General features: G+C 37.5%; 1 protein-coding gene across 1 annotated transcript; it reads right to left on the bottom strand.

The window, feature by feature from the left end:
- Positions 1-6,913: 6,913 nt before the first annotated feature.
- LOC307248401 (caspase-1-A-like) lies at positions 6,914-16,269 on the bottom strand. The gene is made up of 9 exons (XM_080024799.1): positions 16,171-16,269; positions 14,795-15,043; positions 14,599-14,715; positions 9,364-9,707; positions 8,926-9,102; positions 8,597-8,837; positions 8,379-8,516; positions 8,147-8,256; positions 6,914-8,008 (listed from the first exon to the last, which is right to left on the bottom strand). The coding sequence occupies exons 1-9, from the start codon at positions 16,175-16,177 to the stop codon at positions 7,850-7,852; spliced, it is 1,542 nt and encodes a 513-aa protein (XP_079880925.1). The 5' UTR covers positions 16,178-16,269; the 3' UTR covers positions 6,914-7,849.
- Between the last annotated feature and the right edge of the window lie 1,475 nt (positions 16,270-17,744).

Raw genomic sequence — 17,744 nt, 5'->3', positions numbered from 1 at the left:
TCGTAGGCTACAAGCCACATAACGTGGCATTGTCATAGGGCTTCATATTATAATCATATGAAACAACAATCATTTTATGTTTTTCTTCTTTATTTATATGCTAGATGTAGGCCTTTTTATTATTTGTAACCCCATATTATATCAATTATATATTTCGCAGTTTTTACTTCGTGCTTCATGCACCTCAGAATGTTTGTCCAATGAATGAATGACCTCAGATCACGTGTGGTTTTGCTTCGTAATGCTGGTTCACTTACAAAAGGGACAATATGAAAGTGGACCACACCAAACTAAAAAAATCTAAACTCTATTTGGTCTGGACCAAAGCAAGTGAACTAGCGGACTTTCCCTGTGTGAATACACCCTTAGTTGTTTTATCTAAACCTAATCAAACCTAATTGCTGAATCAGTGTCTTGTTTCACCATTGCTGTTAGTAATCCATTTTCTCCCGAGGTACTTGGAGCTTCAGATATTCTGGTCCATAACAAAATTATATATCTTTTTCTTACCATAACAAAGCGTTTCATGAGAACTGAGGCAAATGTCTATTTTTGATATTGGGCTATACAAATAAAACTGATTTGATTTGATGTTATATATTACATATGTTTGCTCAGTATCATAACTAGTGGTGCTGGGTGTTATGGTAAACTTTACTGAGCTTTTTGAATGTCAATTTTTGGACAATCTGTTGTTAAGAAATTGCCTAAGTGACACCTAAATAAATACATGCATTAGTTTTATTGTCTTTTTTTGAGGTATTGATGGTACTTGCTGTGTACCTACTTGTTATGTAACTACTGAAAAAAGTTAAATGTACTTCAAATAAATGTGCTTTCCTGTTCAGATATGCTGCCTACATATTTTTTAACTTTACTTTGCGGTCATCCAGTGTTACTCATCAGTTGAGCAAAACTTGTTTCTATTTTCTACTGTTACTAGTTCGTAGATTGTCTACAGATACTAGAACTGTTTTCACTTTAATTTGACAGTCCTAAGACCTGTCTACTTATGCTTAGTTGAATATTTACTGATAGTTTGTCGACAGTCATGACAATCAACAGATAGTCACCTACACACGGTGCCTATTGATTGATACAATATTCTCATCTTTATTTTACAATGAACATATATGATCAACAGAGGTTTGAATGTTCATTCATTAGATGTGTTCTTTGTGAGTGGGGGGAAAGTTGATCCATATGAAACGTAAGTTGAGTATTGGTTAATAACAGCAGTTGATAGTCAACTTACTAGAAGTTGACACTCAACTGATAGTTGAATATTTGTAAAGAACATGTAGTAAAAATTATAATGTCTGTTGCAGACTGTTTTTGTAAAAAGAAATTAACAAAATAAAATGATCCTATAGTTAACTAACACTTAGTTGAATGCATGTTACATATGTGTTGACAGCTCTGTTGAATATCAACTAACTCACTGTTGAATATCAACTAAACATCAACTAATAGTGCAACTTGTAGTTAACTTACAGTTAGTTGAATGCTTGTTTCTTATCTGTTGAAAGAGCTCTGTTCAATATCAACTAACTATCTACTAATAATACAACTAATAGTTAACCGAAAGTTAGTTGAATGCATGCTACGTTTACAAAACATCTACTAATAATGCAACTTATAGTTAACTGACAGTTAGTTGAATGCATGCTAAATATATATCAACTAACTCACTGTTGAATATCAACTAAACATTAACTAATAGTGCAATTTATAGTTAACAGACAATTAGTTGACTCCTTGTTTCTTATCTGTTGAACAAGCTATGTTGCATTATATATATGCATTATTATAGCTTTTTATTATACTGACATGCTAATAACATAATCTATCCAAGCAAAATTGATCTGTTAAGGGGTAGGACTAGATAAGTTTTTTACTTCCTCCTACCCCCTTTCGAGCATGTCTGTTTTTCTTTTGTTTTTTTTTAAATTCTATTTCTTTGTTTTGCTTTTGTTTGTTTGTTATTTATTCATCTATTTTTTTATTGCATGTTCGAAATAAAGACAATCAATCAATATCAACTAACAATCTACTAATAGTGCAACTTATACTTAACTTAAAGTTAGTTGAATACATGTTACTTATCTGTTGAGATAGTTCTGTTGAATATTGTAATAAACCTTGCCTCTGGGTTAGAGGAGATAGAGAGCACCTTAACAGTTATGAAAGGAAACAAAACGAGGAGGACAATGAAGAATACCAATCAATTATCTTTATTGAACAACAGGTAGGAGACACGGGACGGGAACACATGTGGAAGAGCCTTTAGGTGACACTTCTCGGGCATTAGCCACCCACACAAACCCCCAGCAACAGGGCACGGCACACAAATGCTGCTATGCAGCCACACCAAACCCCTTAGGGCACTGCACATCAAACCGGCACTGCAACCCACTACACGGCAACCCGTGGCGTCAGAGCCCCCCTGTGCGCACTGGACGAGTTGTTACCCCCACTATTTCCCCCACTAGGTCCCCTGTACTGCCGCGTCTAATTAAAATACAATTCATTAACAAAGCTATAAACACACAATACAAAAATATATATATCTATATCTAAAAGCTACTTAACTCTCCCAGGAGTTGAGACCCCCCCCTCGGGGTCTGGGCTTTGGCCCTTTTTCTACCCTCCTTCTTCCCAAACCCACTCCCTTCAGCTGCATCGCATCATCCTAATTACCTAATTAACAACCACTCTGTGGCTCACTCTCTGATCACAGCCCATGGTTCACTACAATATCAACTCATTCACTGTTGATATGCAACTGCGTATCTACTGATGGCTTGTTGAGTGTCAACAGTGGACTATCAAACTAAAGTGTTACCGAAAATCTTCGTAGGTTATAGCAAAAACAAGTAGCCTAATGCAAAAAAATAAACACAAACACTGCCACGGATGACTGTTTCTCTGTTCTTGTTAAAACTTTACAGAAGAAAATTATGATTAACATATGCTGTGTGATTTTGGGAATAGTCGTTGCTTCCATCATTGGGGGAACTCTGGCCTAAACCTCAACCGCAGACACACGAAAAGACACACACAACAAAAGCAAAAACACGACAGATTCACAATTTTAGTTTCCTGTTAATACGAATGCAATCTATTACATATTCAGTAAAAGGTGCATTATAACCTGTACAACACATTTTACACACAATGTACAGGGCCTGAGGTGTTTCTGCACATGAGTTGCTATTTTGTAAATGTGTGGTTCTGTGTGTAACACAATACTCGTACATTCCAAATTCAAAATGGGACACTTAGCACAGTGCTGCTGTTATGTTTTCTATTGCACAGTGGAAAAAAGACACACTGAATATTCTGCTGGTAGTGTTGTGGAAAATTGCCTATAAACAATGATTAGCACACATAAAATATACACAACAAAAACGATTGAATACATTGTGTGTACAATATATGGAGGCATTCACCCTAATAGCTAGGCTTACAACCATTGCTTATAGTATATTGTACCAAAACAGTTTGTTAATCTTGAGTTGCGCTGAGCTTGTTTCACAGCACAACAACCAATAATAAAATGCTAACAGGGCCACGCTGAGGGGCATGCACGGATGTGCTATACATCTCCTGCTTCTTGAAGTCATTTGGATTAGTCACAGTTACAGAAAGCATATTTTAACAACCAAACACAAAGAATAAATGATCAATCTGAATGTCGTACACTGGTTTACTTTCACAGCAGAATCCTCACGCGTCAAACTTTTCTAATGTCATCTCTTGTAGTTCACAAAAGCTAGGCTCCTGTACCTTATTTCATCTGGCTTTACGGTTGAGCAGCAATACTGACAGTTGCTCCAGTGTTGGGGGTGAGCGCTTGCATGCATCATTTGTAGCTAATTGTTTGAATGTGCAGAGTGCCAGTCATTGGATGAGAACATTAGTGCTTTTTACTAGCCACCTGTGTCTTTGTTTTGTAAAAAGTGTAAACTGATATAAAGCTCTCTAACACTGCCAGTATGTTCAAATAAGATATTAAAATGATGTTTTGTCTGGTTGGATTGATAATTCTGGTCTTTAAGTGAATAAAGGCTTGTTGTTTTGTTTTTTTAAACCCACAGAGCATATCCTTCTGTAAAGCTACGTCTGTTTATATTTTATGAGTGAACTCGATGACTGTGAAAGCGTCAGCATGAAATCAAAGTAGCCATGTAAAAGACTCACACGGTGACACATCAGACATGCACAGACTGCAACCATGTGACCATGTTGCCTACTCTACCTGTTGCCTTTATGTTGTATTGTGATGAAATGGTTTCATTTGTACGATACGAGTTAGTTTTTGTTTTGTGTTTAAGTAAAGTTTGTCTGAAAAAAATCCCTTTCAGAGTTTGTGCTTTGCTTTGGTTACAGTGCACCATCCTCCCTTATAACAAGCTACTGTAAGTTTACCTCAAGTTAAAAACTATTTTAACATTATAATCAATCATTTATTATATTGTTTTAAAAAAAATAATAATAATAGTTCTTTAAAACAAAATGTTCTGCATTGAAAAGCTTTGGAAGTCAAAGAACAAAAATTAACTTTGTGTTCAGTAAAAATGTACATACACTTAAAGCGGCAACAAGTAACATTTAAATATCTTTTAAACAGCCTCATGTTTCCTCTCATAATTATAAATTACCTTTAACAGCAAACGAGACCATCAGTGCAAAGAAAGACGTTTTTATGTAGTTTTTATTACTGCATTTGATCTGGTCGTACACCCAGTCTGATTTTCGGCTCTATGGTCACATATCCATATTGGTCGCAGATTTCAGTGTGGCGCAGCAGCGCGATTTGAGAAGCCTATCACTCCAGGTGAGGGAAGGGGAGCAGGAGCCTTGTTTGAGACAGTTGTTTGTCGTCATAATGACTGATAACGGGGCTGAACCATAAAAGAAAAAAATGAAAATGCAATGAAGAAAAGCTAAAAGGGAGAGTGATAGGCGGGCGGGAGGGTGTTGCCAAGCAACGTATACACAATTTCACGGAGCGAACCTAGACTGCAGTGTTTACTCCTAAATGAATGAGCGGTAGCCTACTAAAACAAAGTTTACTTTGCCTCACCAGCATCATCAGATGACCATTATTCATCTGAAATAGTCATTATTTACAACATAAACACATTACCTCATCGTGATCCATACTAACTAACTGCCATCTCTCGTTCATTCGCTTTGTGTGGGGACACGGACTCGTTCAGCTCCGTGAGAGGTGACAATGCATCAACTCATTGCAATCAGGTGTGTTTAGCACGTCTTACTGGCATTAGTTGATGCTGTGTCACCACTCTCATGGAGCCGAAAAGAGTCCGGTGCCCTCACACTTTCAACACACGGACATGCACCATATTGCTTCCTGATTATTTGAATCCTGCACTCCCTGCACGAGCTAGAAAACAGCTTCACGACAGCTGGCGTCGTAAAAATACTACCGCTTTTGTTCAAAGGTGTCGCCAACGTGCCGTCTTACTCGTAGTACCTTTAAAGTAAAAGTACTTTCTGAATGGCCCAATCAATTGCAAATTATTTTATATTGTATATTATTGGATTTGTATTATTACAGTTTTATACATTAACAGGTGGGCCAAATTTTAAGGTTGGACATTCTGTTTTTCTGTAACATTATTTTGTCTCCTTTATGAACCAATCATATTATTTTCAATGTAAAATATGTATCTGCAAGGTAGTCATATCCATCAGATAAATGTAGGGGAAAATGTATAATATACAGGTTTGCAAAATTCCTAACAAAAGATAACAGTATATGGTGTGTATATATATATATATATATATATATATATATATATATATATATATAAACGTATTATATAAAAAGGGAAGTACAACAAATACATATATTGTAAGAAATAAATAAACGTTAAAGCATAAAACAACTGTAGAATAAACGATGGGTTAAACACAAGGGAATGCTGCAACATCAAACAACCTATAAATTAAAGTGCTTTGGGTGCATAGGTGCATAATTACACAATAAAAATCGGCCAAATTGTGCAGTTGTTAAACCACAATGTTCAGGAGGTGGACAGCTTCAGGATTATTTCTTCTCCAAGTTGAAATGTTTATTAGCTAGATGTGAGGTGACCTTTAAAATGTAAAGGCCTACTTTTGCATACAGTAGGCAACAGGCAAAACAAAAAACTCAAACAAAGCAGCAGCAGGTGAACCTACAAAACGGAGAACATGAATTGAAAGGGCTCGCTATTCTGCGTACTAAAATTATACATTTCAAACACAATATACGCTCAGCCAACACATCAGATCAAAGCAAAAACAGGAACTAAGTATTCAGTATGACACAGCAGTCTTATGCATTTTAAAGGACACTTTAACGATCCATAGAGCTACATGAGTAAACTTTTAATGACAGAAAATGTTCTATATTCTTTCATCAGTTTTGTCCCAAGTGATGGATTATGTGGTTTTTGCAGTCAGGGGCATTTTTTCCTTGCATTGTAAGGATTCACTTCCCTTTTTTAATGGGCAACTATTTCCTCTGGGCACTTTTCATCAGCTTTTTTGTGGACTCTGAAGTTCCCATTTTTCTCAGTCAAACCAGTTCCATCTACCGAGACTTATAACTGCACATTTGTTTGAGTTATTTAATTATCTACACACGTTGATTAGATTTATTGGGATTGGGTTTTTGATTTGACTTTAACTCTGTACTTTTTTTAGCAACATCAGACATCCAAACTGGGCCCAAGTTAAGAAAAGGTCCCTTTTGACAAAAGCCTTGACCTAACTGTCGTGTTGGCATGGATAAGCTCAACTTTTCGTAAAAAATTTAAAAACCAGTGCTGAATGTAGATTTCCGCGCAAAATACAATACACACAAATACAATACACACAGTAATTTAAAATGGCTTGGTAATCTTTTAATTCCTTTCAATCAAAGCATTGACAAAAATAATACAAAATAGATTAAAACTGCTATTTACTGGTTGCCTGAGGTCCATGATTAAGCAACACATGTTTGTATGCCTAAGGTGTCTATATTTAAGTCATCCATCAATACATTTTAGCTATTCCAGGGCTGTACAGTGCGACAGTTTTGATCGCATTTGCTACTGAAATTGATCACGTGCGATGATGAATGCAAATCCATTCGCACTCTTGCGACAGGCTGCTAATGAGGAGAGGCTGTCTTGAAACACAGGGGAGAGATGCACAACACTGCTTAGAGGGCTCTACATTAACACTCCAAATGGGGGTAAATGAGTCTTAGGCAAGTAAGTTATTGAGTCCACCCTCCACTTTGGCTGGTGAAAGACATGTGTCCTCGGGATCTGTGCTCGTGCAGCGATTCTAGGTAGGCTATAAAAACTTCACCAACGGCAATAACCGGAAGGAGACGGCATATTACCGCAGTTAAGTTAGCGCGTGTACAAACAGAACATTTAAAACATGTTTAATGTTTTAAAGTTTGGTTTTAATTAACAGAAGGACATTATAATAATAATAATTCTGAATCAGCAAAAAATTGCAATTGGCAGGTTAGATTCTTTTGTATAAATTGCAATCAGTGCACCCCTGTTCATTCTTCCATAATTATTACTGCACACACTAGGATATAATATTAATTGAGAATCTCAAATGAGACCAAGATAACATGCTCAAAGGTAATTAGAGCGAAATGCAAGGGTTAAGGTTATGCAAGTTTTCGATCATACTTTGTGTGCTACCAAATTTATTTTTGTGCTACTGAATTTATTTGCTTGCTAGCACCAGTGCTACCACCTAAAAAAATAAGCATACAGCCCTGTATTCACCAAAAGGCACCTCAGAATGCATTGCAGGAATAATTTCAATCACGGCTACAAGTCTGTGACTGTGATGTAAAACTGTGAAACTCATCTGAGCTGGGTGGGAAAAAGAAGAAGTTCCTAGTTAGAGTGCATCTCTCTTTGGTGGGCATCTGTCTTAAATTCCAGATTTTGAAGTCAAGTTCAAAGCGTCGCATGACCTGCAGGGGTTGAAACAAACATATGAAATTAAACAATGCTTAAGACTAAGTCATCTTCTTTGCTCACACCTGACATTGCTGTATTATTATACATGGATGTTGTGCGACCACAAAGCAGTTTGCACTTGGGAAACTTACTTTTCTGAAAAGTTCCTCAATGTGAAGCTGATGTGCGGCTTTCTTACATTCCTCAAACATATAACTGATAAGGAAAGACCCACTATACGTGTCTCTATATGAGAGAGTATCTGGAGGAAAAACATATAGAAACATAAAAATACATTTAGTTAATTGTCTCACAAGGTAACAACAACAAAAAGCTGTTTTCAAAGAAACTATTGTTGATTATTCTTGACTTAAATTAACTGACCAGGGGTGCAGGAAAGAAGAGCAATGAAGTCTTTTTCTTTGTTTACACACTGCACAGCATCTTCCTCTATGTTTTCTTCCTCATCACAGACCTCGGCTGTGTTTGGACCATCACTTACGAGTACTGATCCCTCCCCATCTGAAACACATGTGGCACATTTTAAAGACAACAAACAAGACATTAACAGACTTCTTATGGATATCTGGTGTGAGAATCACCTCCTCTGCAGGCCTGGATTATGATGATCTTGGGTTTGTCGAGCAGCGCAGGACAATTATGTGAGCCCAGGTGTTTGTAGATGTCGTTGATTGGGAACTCATCTGGGTTCTCATCCAGTCTTTTCCAGTCTTTACCTAGGATGGCTCCCAGTTTCCCATGAGACATGATAACCACCACCACACTGTCTGTCTGTTTGAGTTTAGGATGTTTGGAGAACTCAACCAATGAATGGTCAATTTCCTGGGATGACACAATATAAAAGTTACTGCATTGCTAAATGAATACGACAAAAATATTGATTGATTTTTATTTCCCTTTTATGAAGTACCTTTCCTGTGAGGTTGCTGTGTTTCACCACCTCGTAGTTGAGAGATTTGAGCAGGTTCTCCATGTTCTCCTCATCTTTCTCTGCTCCATTTCTGTTCATTTTCTCATCAGTGAACTTTATGTTGGTGATTAGCAGGGCCACGCGACTCCTCATGGAATCTTCAGACACGGGGTAAATCTGAAAGGCAAGTTTACAGGGAGAAAGTTAGACAAAGAATTCACCACGTATCAATGTGATCATCTTAAAGAAATATTTTAACTACGAAACAAGTTTATTCCAACTAATTTCATATCAAAGTGACAGGTCATCTCAGATGCACATGGATATATTAAATTATGTTGTTGCAGTAAAACTAATTTTCTCCATTGTTTCCACTACTGGAATAAAAATCTATACAGACATATGTGAGATATTTTATATCTTTTATGAACAACTAACATCTCTATTGTCCGGTTTTTCCTTCCCGGTTGCACCTGAAGTTTGGATGGGCTTGGTTGAGGGTACATCCTTGGGTTGATCCTTCAGACCCAGTTCAGAGAAAAGACAGTTATCTCTATCTTTAAGGTGAGCGATCATCTTGCTGCTGGGAACGTTTCCTTTCCTCTTCACCAAGTCAATGAGATCACGTGCCTTGTCTTTTGTGGTCAGGTTCGTTTCAATTATGGAGTCTTTCTCCCCTTCATTCAAGACACCATCCTGTAAAAGGTCGTCCAGGAGCTGTTTTATCATGTCTTTGGACACCTTCTCCACAAATGTTCTCCTCACCCTGAAGAGCTCCTGATCTAGAAAAGGAAATATGAAACAAAATAATTACACACCTCAAGTAGTTGCCTCTTAAGAGGATTCCGACAAAGGTAGTGATATTGGAAGAAGACATTAGAAATAGTTATGAAACATTGCTTTCCTGTAAAAACCTTGTATCTCCAAAATAAGTTTTTCTAATCTTTCTACACATTTTTAAAAACAACTGCTCTATTTACAGCTTTATGAGAATGCCTTCTTCTACAAAAAAAATGTTTTTGCACGGTTTCTTCAGTTTCAGAAGAAGGACATTATTTTCAATGTATAAATCAACAAATAATCGCTCTGTCTAGCTTTAAAAATTCAAAATAACCAAATCTGGACACACATGGTTTTCCTTAATTGATTTCGACCTTTATAAGGGGTGTTCATTCAACATCATGTTCATTTTACAGGCTGTAGTTGGTGCTGCAGTGAAACATAATTGTGCGTTATTACCCAGATCATAAAGTGTTATCAATATACATGTAGCTATCGTAATAGTTAACTGTGAGTAGAGCCTTCCATTAAGGTGGACTTCAGCACCCCTGCTTCACTCCTAAGATGGAGTCTTCCTCTGCTTTGATTTATTGCTGGGTCGGAGGGTGGGTGGTGATCTGTGCCCTTCCTTTTCTCAGTGTAGAGAGGTCAACTTACAGCTATATGTCCATTGCTTATATGCTATTCCACGTGCAGCAACAGCAATTGGAATAGCATATGGTCAATGCAAATGCAAATATAGGATTGTAACAATTTTATTCCGTGGTATGATTTTATAAAGATATAACCATCTAATGTCTGTCCTTGGTGTCGATTTGAACCCAGTCATTTAAACCTCCAGAAAATGATTATAATAAAAAGGGGTTATTAATAACATCTGGAATGAAAGAAATGTTTGTTATCAAGGATAGTTGCATGTGTTAGTTCACTGTCGATTTCAAGTTGGGAGCAGGACCATAATAACTTTCATTTTAGGAAAGTAACTTGTCTTCTGGTGGTTGATAGACAATAGCACTACAAAGGTCTCATTGTCACCAGCCTCATAATTTAATTGGGATCGTCCTCAACATTATCCTCTGTTTCAGACACATTCTCCTCTATGTCACTTTCACTGTCAAATAGCTGGGACAAACCTCACATGCACAAAACATTTTATTAGAAGTTTTCAGTAGAGAGCGAATGAAGAGAAAGCACACAGAGCATCAAGACAGATGGTCAAGAATGCAGCTGTGCTGCTGTTAGATGTTTGCTCCTCCTCCCCATAACTATCTATGTCCTGGTGGGAACTAAGTTGTCTGCGTAAAGTCAAGAATAGTTATAAAATATGAAGAAAAAACAATCTTGTGAACCATTCATTTAGAGATGTTAAACATTGAATGGGATCACGCCAAGGATAGGAGGGTTAACTTAATGCAGACGAAGTCAGAGGGAATCGACACACTTCGAATAACACAAACTTTGAGGTCTGAGCTGCACACTTTGGGGCATTGCAGTCCCACAAAGAAAATCATCCTTATCTGAACAAAGACTTTGAACGAACAAATGTGAGCATTTATTACTGCTTTTGTTTCTTCTACCTTAAAAAAATATGCTAAATAAATAAATATAATGGGTTGGGCACGAGCGCCAGTAAAGTGAAACCAATACGTGGCTCACGCAAAAAAAGGACAATGGTCAAAACTCTTCTGGGCGGATTTTGTAAAACAAAGGAAAAGTAAAAAATCATATTTCTAACCCTCATCCTTCTCTCCGCCATCATGAACACTTTTCGTAAAAACAGCTCGAGGTGTCCCACTCTCGCAGGCTGATCCACAGCATGTTGCAGCCAACGTAGCCTGCACCCAAATCATGGTCACTTAAAAAGTGCATTTCGACCGAAAATGTCTTACCTGCCATTTTTTCTCAAATCTCGTATCACAGAATTGTTTAAACTTAAGTCTTTAAGTTAGACGTGGAAACACCCCAGCTGCCAACAGTCCGTGCGTATGGCGGTAACTTGATGTTTCCTGTTGTTCTGTGACCTACTTTACATTATCAGTACGGCGGAGCACTTTATACTGCTGCAGGAAGTGTTGCTTAAAAAAATGTAATGTTTTTTTCATGTTGGTGTGCGCTGATCTTAAATCATATTTGAAATAGTTTAAACTCTAACATGAACCCCATTGATTAATTAGTCAACTGTGGGCTTTATGGAAATCCATATCGATTATGAAACACACTCGTTCTCTAAGAGTGACAAATATCTTCCTCCAACTTTTACGCACCACAAATTTAAATCGCTTTGTATTGTCATCGTGAAACTGAAAAAAAAACTATTTGAGATGCAACCAAGCACAGTTTGTTTGTTTCCCATGAAGTTGTTATTAAACCGGATTACATCATTAAGATTGCAAACAGAATGCAATGCATGTAAAACTGGAGGAATCAAATGAACATTGCTCTAATATTTATGTTGTTGTTATTCAATGAGTAGGCTCCATGCTAGTGGTGGTTATTACGTTGTCATTATAGATAGTTTCCCACCAGCTAAGATAAATCCAAACTTTTTTACTTTTGTAAAAATGTCATGACAGTGAAATACGACACATAAAAGTATTATATTTTATAACTTTAAATCCCCCCTAACCAGAGATGGGGGTAAGTCACTAATGTGCAAGTCACAAGCAAGTCTCAAGTCATAACCTTCAAGTCTCAAGCAAGTCCAAGTCACTGTGGTGAGAATCAAGCAAGTCACAAGTCAAGTCATTGCTCAGGTCAAGCAAGTCACAAGTCAAGTCATACAAAAATCATATTATCTAACCCAGTTTCTACATTTAAAAGACCTGCATTTCACAGTTCTCTTCTTCATACCGTCATCGACAACATCATCCTTGAACTACAATTGAATTATTCTTGGTCTGACCGAGGGGTCTTCAACTAAAATTGAAATGGGTCCAGTTGACAACATTTTCTTACAGCAAAGGTCCGAATCTCATAATGTCTGCATCCAATAGCGACCCCTTATCTATCACATATGATCAACACCGCACATTTCCTTTTCTTTCAACCACATTTAGGCTACTTTCAATTTTCAAGTAGCTTACTTTTAACATGGAAAACAAGAAAGGCAAATAGTAACAGATAGCCTACTACTTAGGCTACACAAAACAGACACTTAAACCTGCAGTGTGTAGAATTTGGGGTTTTATTTCCTAGCAGATTTTGTAGAAAGTAATTATAATATCCATAAGTACATTTAATTTAGTGCATAATAGCTGAAAAAAATGTTTTGAATTATTTATTTTTCTCTTAGAAAGGGTCTCATATATGTCCATATTTCTGCATATTTTGGACCAAGGCCTAGTGCCGCCATCTTGAAAGTGTCATAGTTGGAATGTCATCAGGTGCATTGTTTAAAATTTAGAATTGTTCTTGTCCTTGAAGGCCACTGTAGCTTCTGTTATTATTCGAAAGGGTTGGGGTTACCCAGGGAGCGTTGCATTCTAGAACTTTCTAGAACTTTCTTGATGATGTCATATTACACACTGCACCTTTAATCCCCATAATGCATTTAGAATAAAACAGGGCAAGGATCTGCGCTATGGCAAACATATCATATCACCTTTTATTTTATGGCAGGATCACATTTTGATTTATCCCGATTAATTAATTTTTCATACTGGGGGGCGAACTGTCATAACGGGCAGTTTGCTGTGCTGTCGGTGCGGGTGCGGCGGCTGTGAGCTGTCGGAAGGAGCCGGTGAACGTGGAAGGTTGAACTGCATCATATTAATAACCGCTGTTTTGTCTCACAGAGATGCTTAGCCTATATAAAGCCTACAGTCCATGGAGGTAGGGCGCTCGATAAGGAAGCGTGCGTTATCAAGGCAGCAGCGCTGCAGGAAACGCTCGTTATTTTCGTTTTCTTTTACAAGACTTCCCGGGGCCGTTACAACGTGAAAAGGGAAGGGAAGAAGGCGCTACATATTTACTGTGATAAGCGTGTGGGAGGCTCACGTGAATTACTCTTGGTCTAGCCCATGGACATATAAAGAAAGGTCTAGCCGCCTCCATGACTGCTGCTCCTGTGTTGACCTGCTGACGCTGTTTGTCCGTGCAGCGCGCTGCGTGCATTGCACTGTAAAATCACCCGATCATGTTTCAAAATAAAACATAATTTCTAACGTAATCTAACTTTTAAAAATTCAAGTCATTTCGAGTCATCTGTCTCAAGTCTAAGTCAAGTCTCAAGTCATGAAGACCAAGTCAAAGTCAAGTCGAGTCTTTTATCAGTGTTAGTCAAGCAAGTCTCAAGTCCTCAAATTTGCGACTCGAGTCTGACAGTCCCCCATGTCTGCCCCTAACAAAGTACAGGATGAGAATGTGTTGACCTGTTAAATGCAATAGATTCCCTGTCAGTAAATGTTTCCAGCTGCACATGATATATTCATACATAGTCACAGAAGCTGATAGAATGTTTTATTTTACCAAAGTCCCTGATGGTCACGGTTAAAAATATATATACCGTTTGTAATAGGTATATTTTACAGAGTAGAACTGAATAAAACATATCAACTTCACAGTTACTAAATAAAACATAAGTATGCAGTTCATTATTAATACATATGCATAGATTTTGAATTTAAGACAAGTGATTATACGTTTATCAATGCACCTTGATTTGGGACAAGTACTCAACTTAATGCAATTAGTTTTGCTGTAAAACCATATTAATTTTTTACATAACACAGGGTGAAATCAGTGATTTGTAAAGGAAAGTTTAGGTTAGTGTTGTGTGCAGATATGCCTGGTACCTGTCTGGTAAGCAGGTGGGTACACTGTTAACAGGTAACATAACAAAGACAAAGATGAATCCAGTTTATCGAGTGTGTGGCTGATGAAATAATGAGATGCCCATGAGCAGGTGGGTGGAGTCGGACCAGGTCCTGAGGGAACCAGGGACAGGTGTGGATATGGATGGGACAGTCTGAGTGTGTAGGGCACCAGACCGTTGGAAAACCTGGATAGAATCTGGATGAAAAGTCAAAGGGTGTTCACTGACTGAAGTATGTAAACACAACTGCTTAAAGAGGTTGACCAGAGTTCAGACCCAAAGTGGCATAGAGTGTAGCATCTCTGGTTTGGAGGTGAGCGATCATCTTCCTGCTGGCAACGTTTCCTTTCTTCTTCACTGAGTCAATGAGAGCACGTGCCTTGTCTTTTGTGGTCATGTTCTCCTCAATTATGGAGTCTTTCTCCCCTTCATTCAAGACACCATCCTCTAAAAGGTCGTCCAGGAGCTGTTTTATCATGTCTTTGGACACCTTCTCCACAAAAGAAGTCCTCACCCTGGCGAGCTCTGTATATAGAAGTAAGAATACCATGTAAATCACATCACTATAGGGTTATAATTCTTACCCAAACATACCGTCAGACATTACTAAATGTTTTTTTAAAGATAAATATGGCATCAAAAATGAATTTCATTACAGAATAGATCTGAGGGCCTGCAGTAGAAACTTTGAAAGTAACATGAAAGGAAAATACAGGATGTGAAAAATATTTTTCTTCAGATGGTCGGATGGTTGGTTACACTGTATTCTGTATATTGTAGTGCCATCCTGTTATGTAGGCCTAAAGCTATTCCATCAGAAGTTAAAGTTCTACTGGCAGGGGGAAAAAAAAATACTATTTACTACTAGTAAAATGTACCTTAAGTGTAAAACATTTCTTTTAAAACACTCAGCTTGCAAAGCAACATTTTAATCTTGTAATTTGTTGAGGTGAAGCTAACTAACACATTTAAATACTGATGGCTTGTTCAATACACTAATGCATCTTATTCTATATGCGGACCCCTTTTTTGCACGTAAAATATTGATATGAATAGTAAATATTGCTGTCAGTAAAAGTACTGTAAGTAAGTCAAAACTACAATATATTCATGTTAGGTTCAAGGACTAAGTAGTAAAAATCAGATTGTGTATGCACAGTATGGAAACTATGTGTTGTAGGCCTCCAACTTTTCAGATTCATGTATGCTGTGAACACACTTCCTTTGCTGATATTTGGCTCTGATGATTGAAGGACAGTCACAGTCATACTAAATTCGGAATAGTGTGTTTCTATATTGCTTTGCGGGGATTTTAGGAGCTTCTCTAAGTTATTATATACTGCAGCTGTGTGCCAATATGGATACGCCCAACAGGTTTGCCTGGAGGTTGATCTTGATTCTAATCTTGCTTGGATTAGATGGAAATCTTCGTAGGTTACAGCAAAAACAGGTAGCCTACTGCATAAAAAATAAACACAAAAATTACACACACACACACACACACACACACACACACACACACACACACACACACACACACACACACACACACACACACACACACACACACACACACACACACATAGATCGGTTCAAGAACTCCAGTGTCGAACCAGTATGCAAAGTGCATTTTAAACAGCAAATCCTCTTACCTGCCATTTCTCATACAATTTGTGTCAACGAGTCGCGTAAACGAAAGTTCAACGAGCGTACATCCGCGCCTAAACTCCACCCTGCATGTGAGGAAGATCCGTCCATATGAGTGCGTGAAGCTTTACGCATCAAATAATCTACGCAGTGTAACTAGTTCACAGATTGGCTGCTACACAGAAAACATCTGGCACGGGGGGGGTGGAGGGAGGGTGTCAAGGGTCGTAGGTAGCCATATAGAACACATATTTATGGTCGTAGCTTCACTGTTCTTCTCTTCATGGAGACACAGGCCTCTTTACTTTAGGCGACTCATGTTGGGCTCAGACACACTGTTTTTCCATTTTTGGCTACTTTTGGCGAAATATTTATCTAGGCTACGTTTGAAATACTGTACATTTTACTCTACCGATCTGACTGCATTTGTAATTCGTTACTTTGCAAATGTTTCCATAAAAGTAGACCAATTATCCAATGTTTCACAAAACAAGCAAACATAGGAGGATACTTCAAAAACTGAAAACAAATTTGTTCATCTTTACTTTTCTATCTTACTATATTAATCACATTTATTTTCAGGTCTAACTTGGAAAGCATCGGACTAAACTTTATACAAAGCTGTCGTTATGCATTATCAAGCACTTTTATCATGTGATACAAGGTGCATTTAGCTGATAATATATGAAGGCCTAAGTAGGCTACTTTTTGCATAGCATTTATGCAGAACTTTTAAGTTTATTTGCATTGTTGATTTGAAAGACTGACTTTTGTCATAGTGTCCTTGATATATTCAGAGGAAGGATTACTTGATGTTACATTTTACATCTCTCCAGTTGATTTTTCAAGTCTTTGTTCACCCAATTAGAGGTCTATCACACATGAAAATCTCTCCCGTGGCTTACGGTGATACATTGGTCATTGTCGTCCAACACATATCTCAACAATTATTATCACTATAGGCCTACATGATCAACCCATTTGATAGGTCTTCAGGACTTTTACTCTGACAGCACCCGCCGTACCGTTTATAAGACATGATTAGTCTAATATTGAAAAACTTTAGACCTCAGCTCTTATTTCTTATTCACAATGCACAATACAGCCTCAGCAGTGTACTTGTAGACTATAGCCTTGGTGTAATTTGGGTGAACAGACCAGACAAACACAACGTTTACAGTAAAGGCCTGTAGGCGTGCTGAAATTGGGGGTCTAAAACATGTCTTCTTCTTTTTCTCTTTTTTTCCTTTTTTTGATGGTCTTGTGCCTTTGGATTGCATATTTGACTCGAAAAGAAAGAGTCTTTATTTGTAGCAAATAATAAACATTGTCATTTCTCCATACATATAACTCCGTACTTTTTTTATCCTATTGTATATGCATATTATACTTCATGTTACATTAAATTCATAGTCTATGACTCTATTTCATTTTAAATGTGTTGCACATTTGTTGTGTTATGTCTTACATTCCCTTGAGCGTTTTCATATAGGCCTACTTTTTTTTTAAATGTTGCATAGATAGAGAGGCCAGAGATTACAATTTAATTTAACGACTGCGCCTGTATTTCTGTTGTAGT

Source organism: Ammodytes marinus (genome assembly GCF_949987685.1).
Source record: "Ammodytes marinus genome assembly, chromosome: 3".
NCBI lineage: Eukaryota > Metazoa > Chordata > Actinopteri > Uranoscopiformes > Ammodytidae > Ammodytes > Ammodytes marinus.
This window is presented reverse-complemented; position numbering and strand designations above follow the sequence as displayed.

Coding starts and splice junctions, on each gene's coding strand:
- LOC307248401 (XM_080024799.1), bottom strand. Junction 8,517..8,596: donor AATCCAGGCCTGCAGAGGAG/GTGATTCTCACA, acceptor CATGTGTTTCAG/ATGGGGAGGGATCAGTACTC. Junction 8,009..8,146: donor TTGAGGAACTTTTCAGAAAA/GTAAGTTTCCCA, acceptor CAACCCCTGCAG/GTCATGCGACGCTTTGAACT.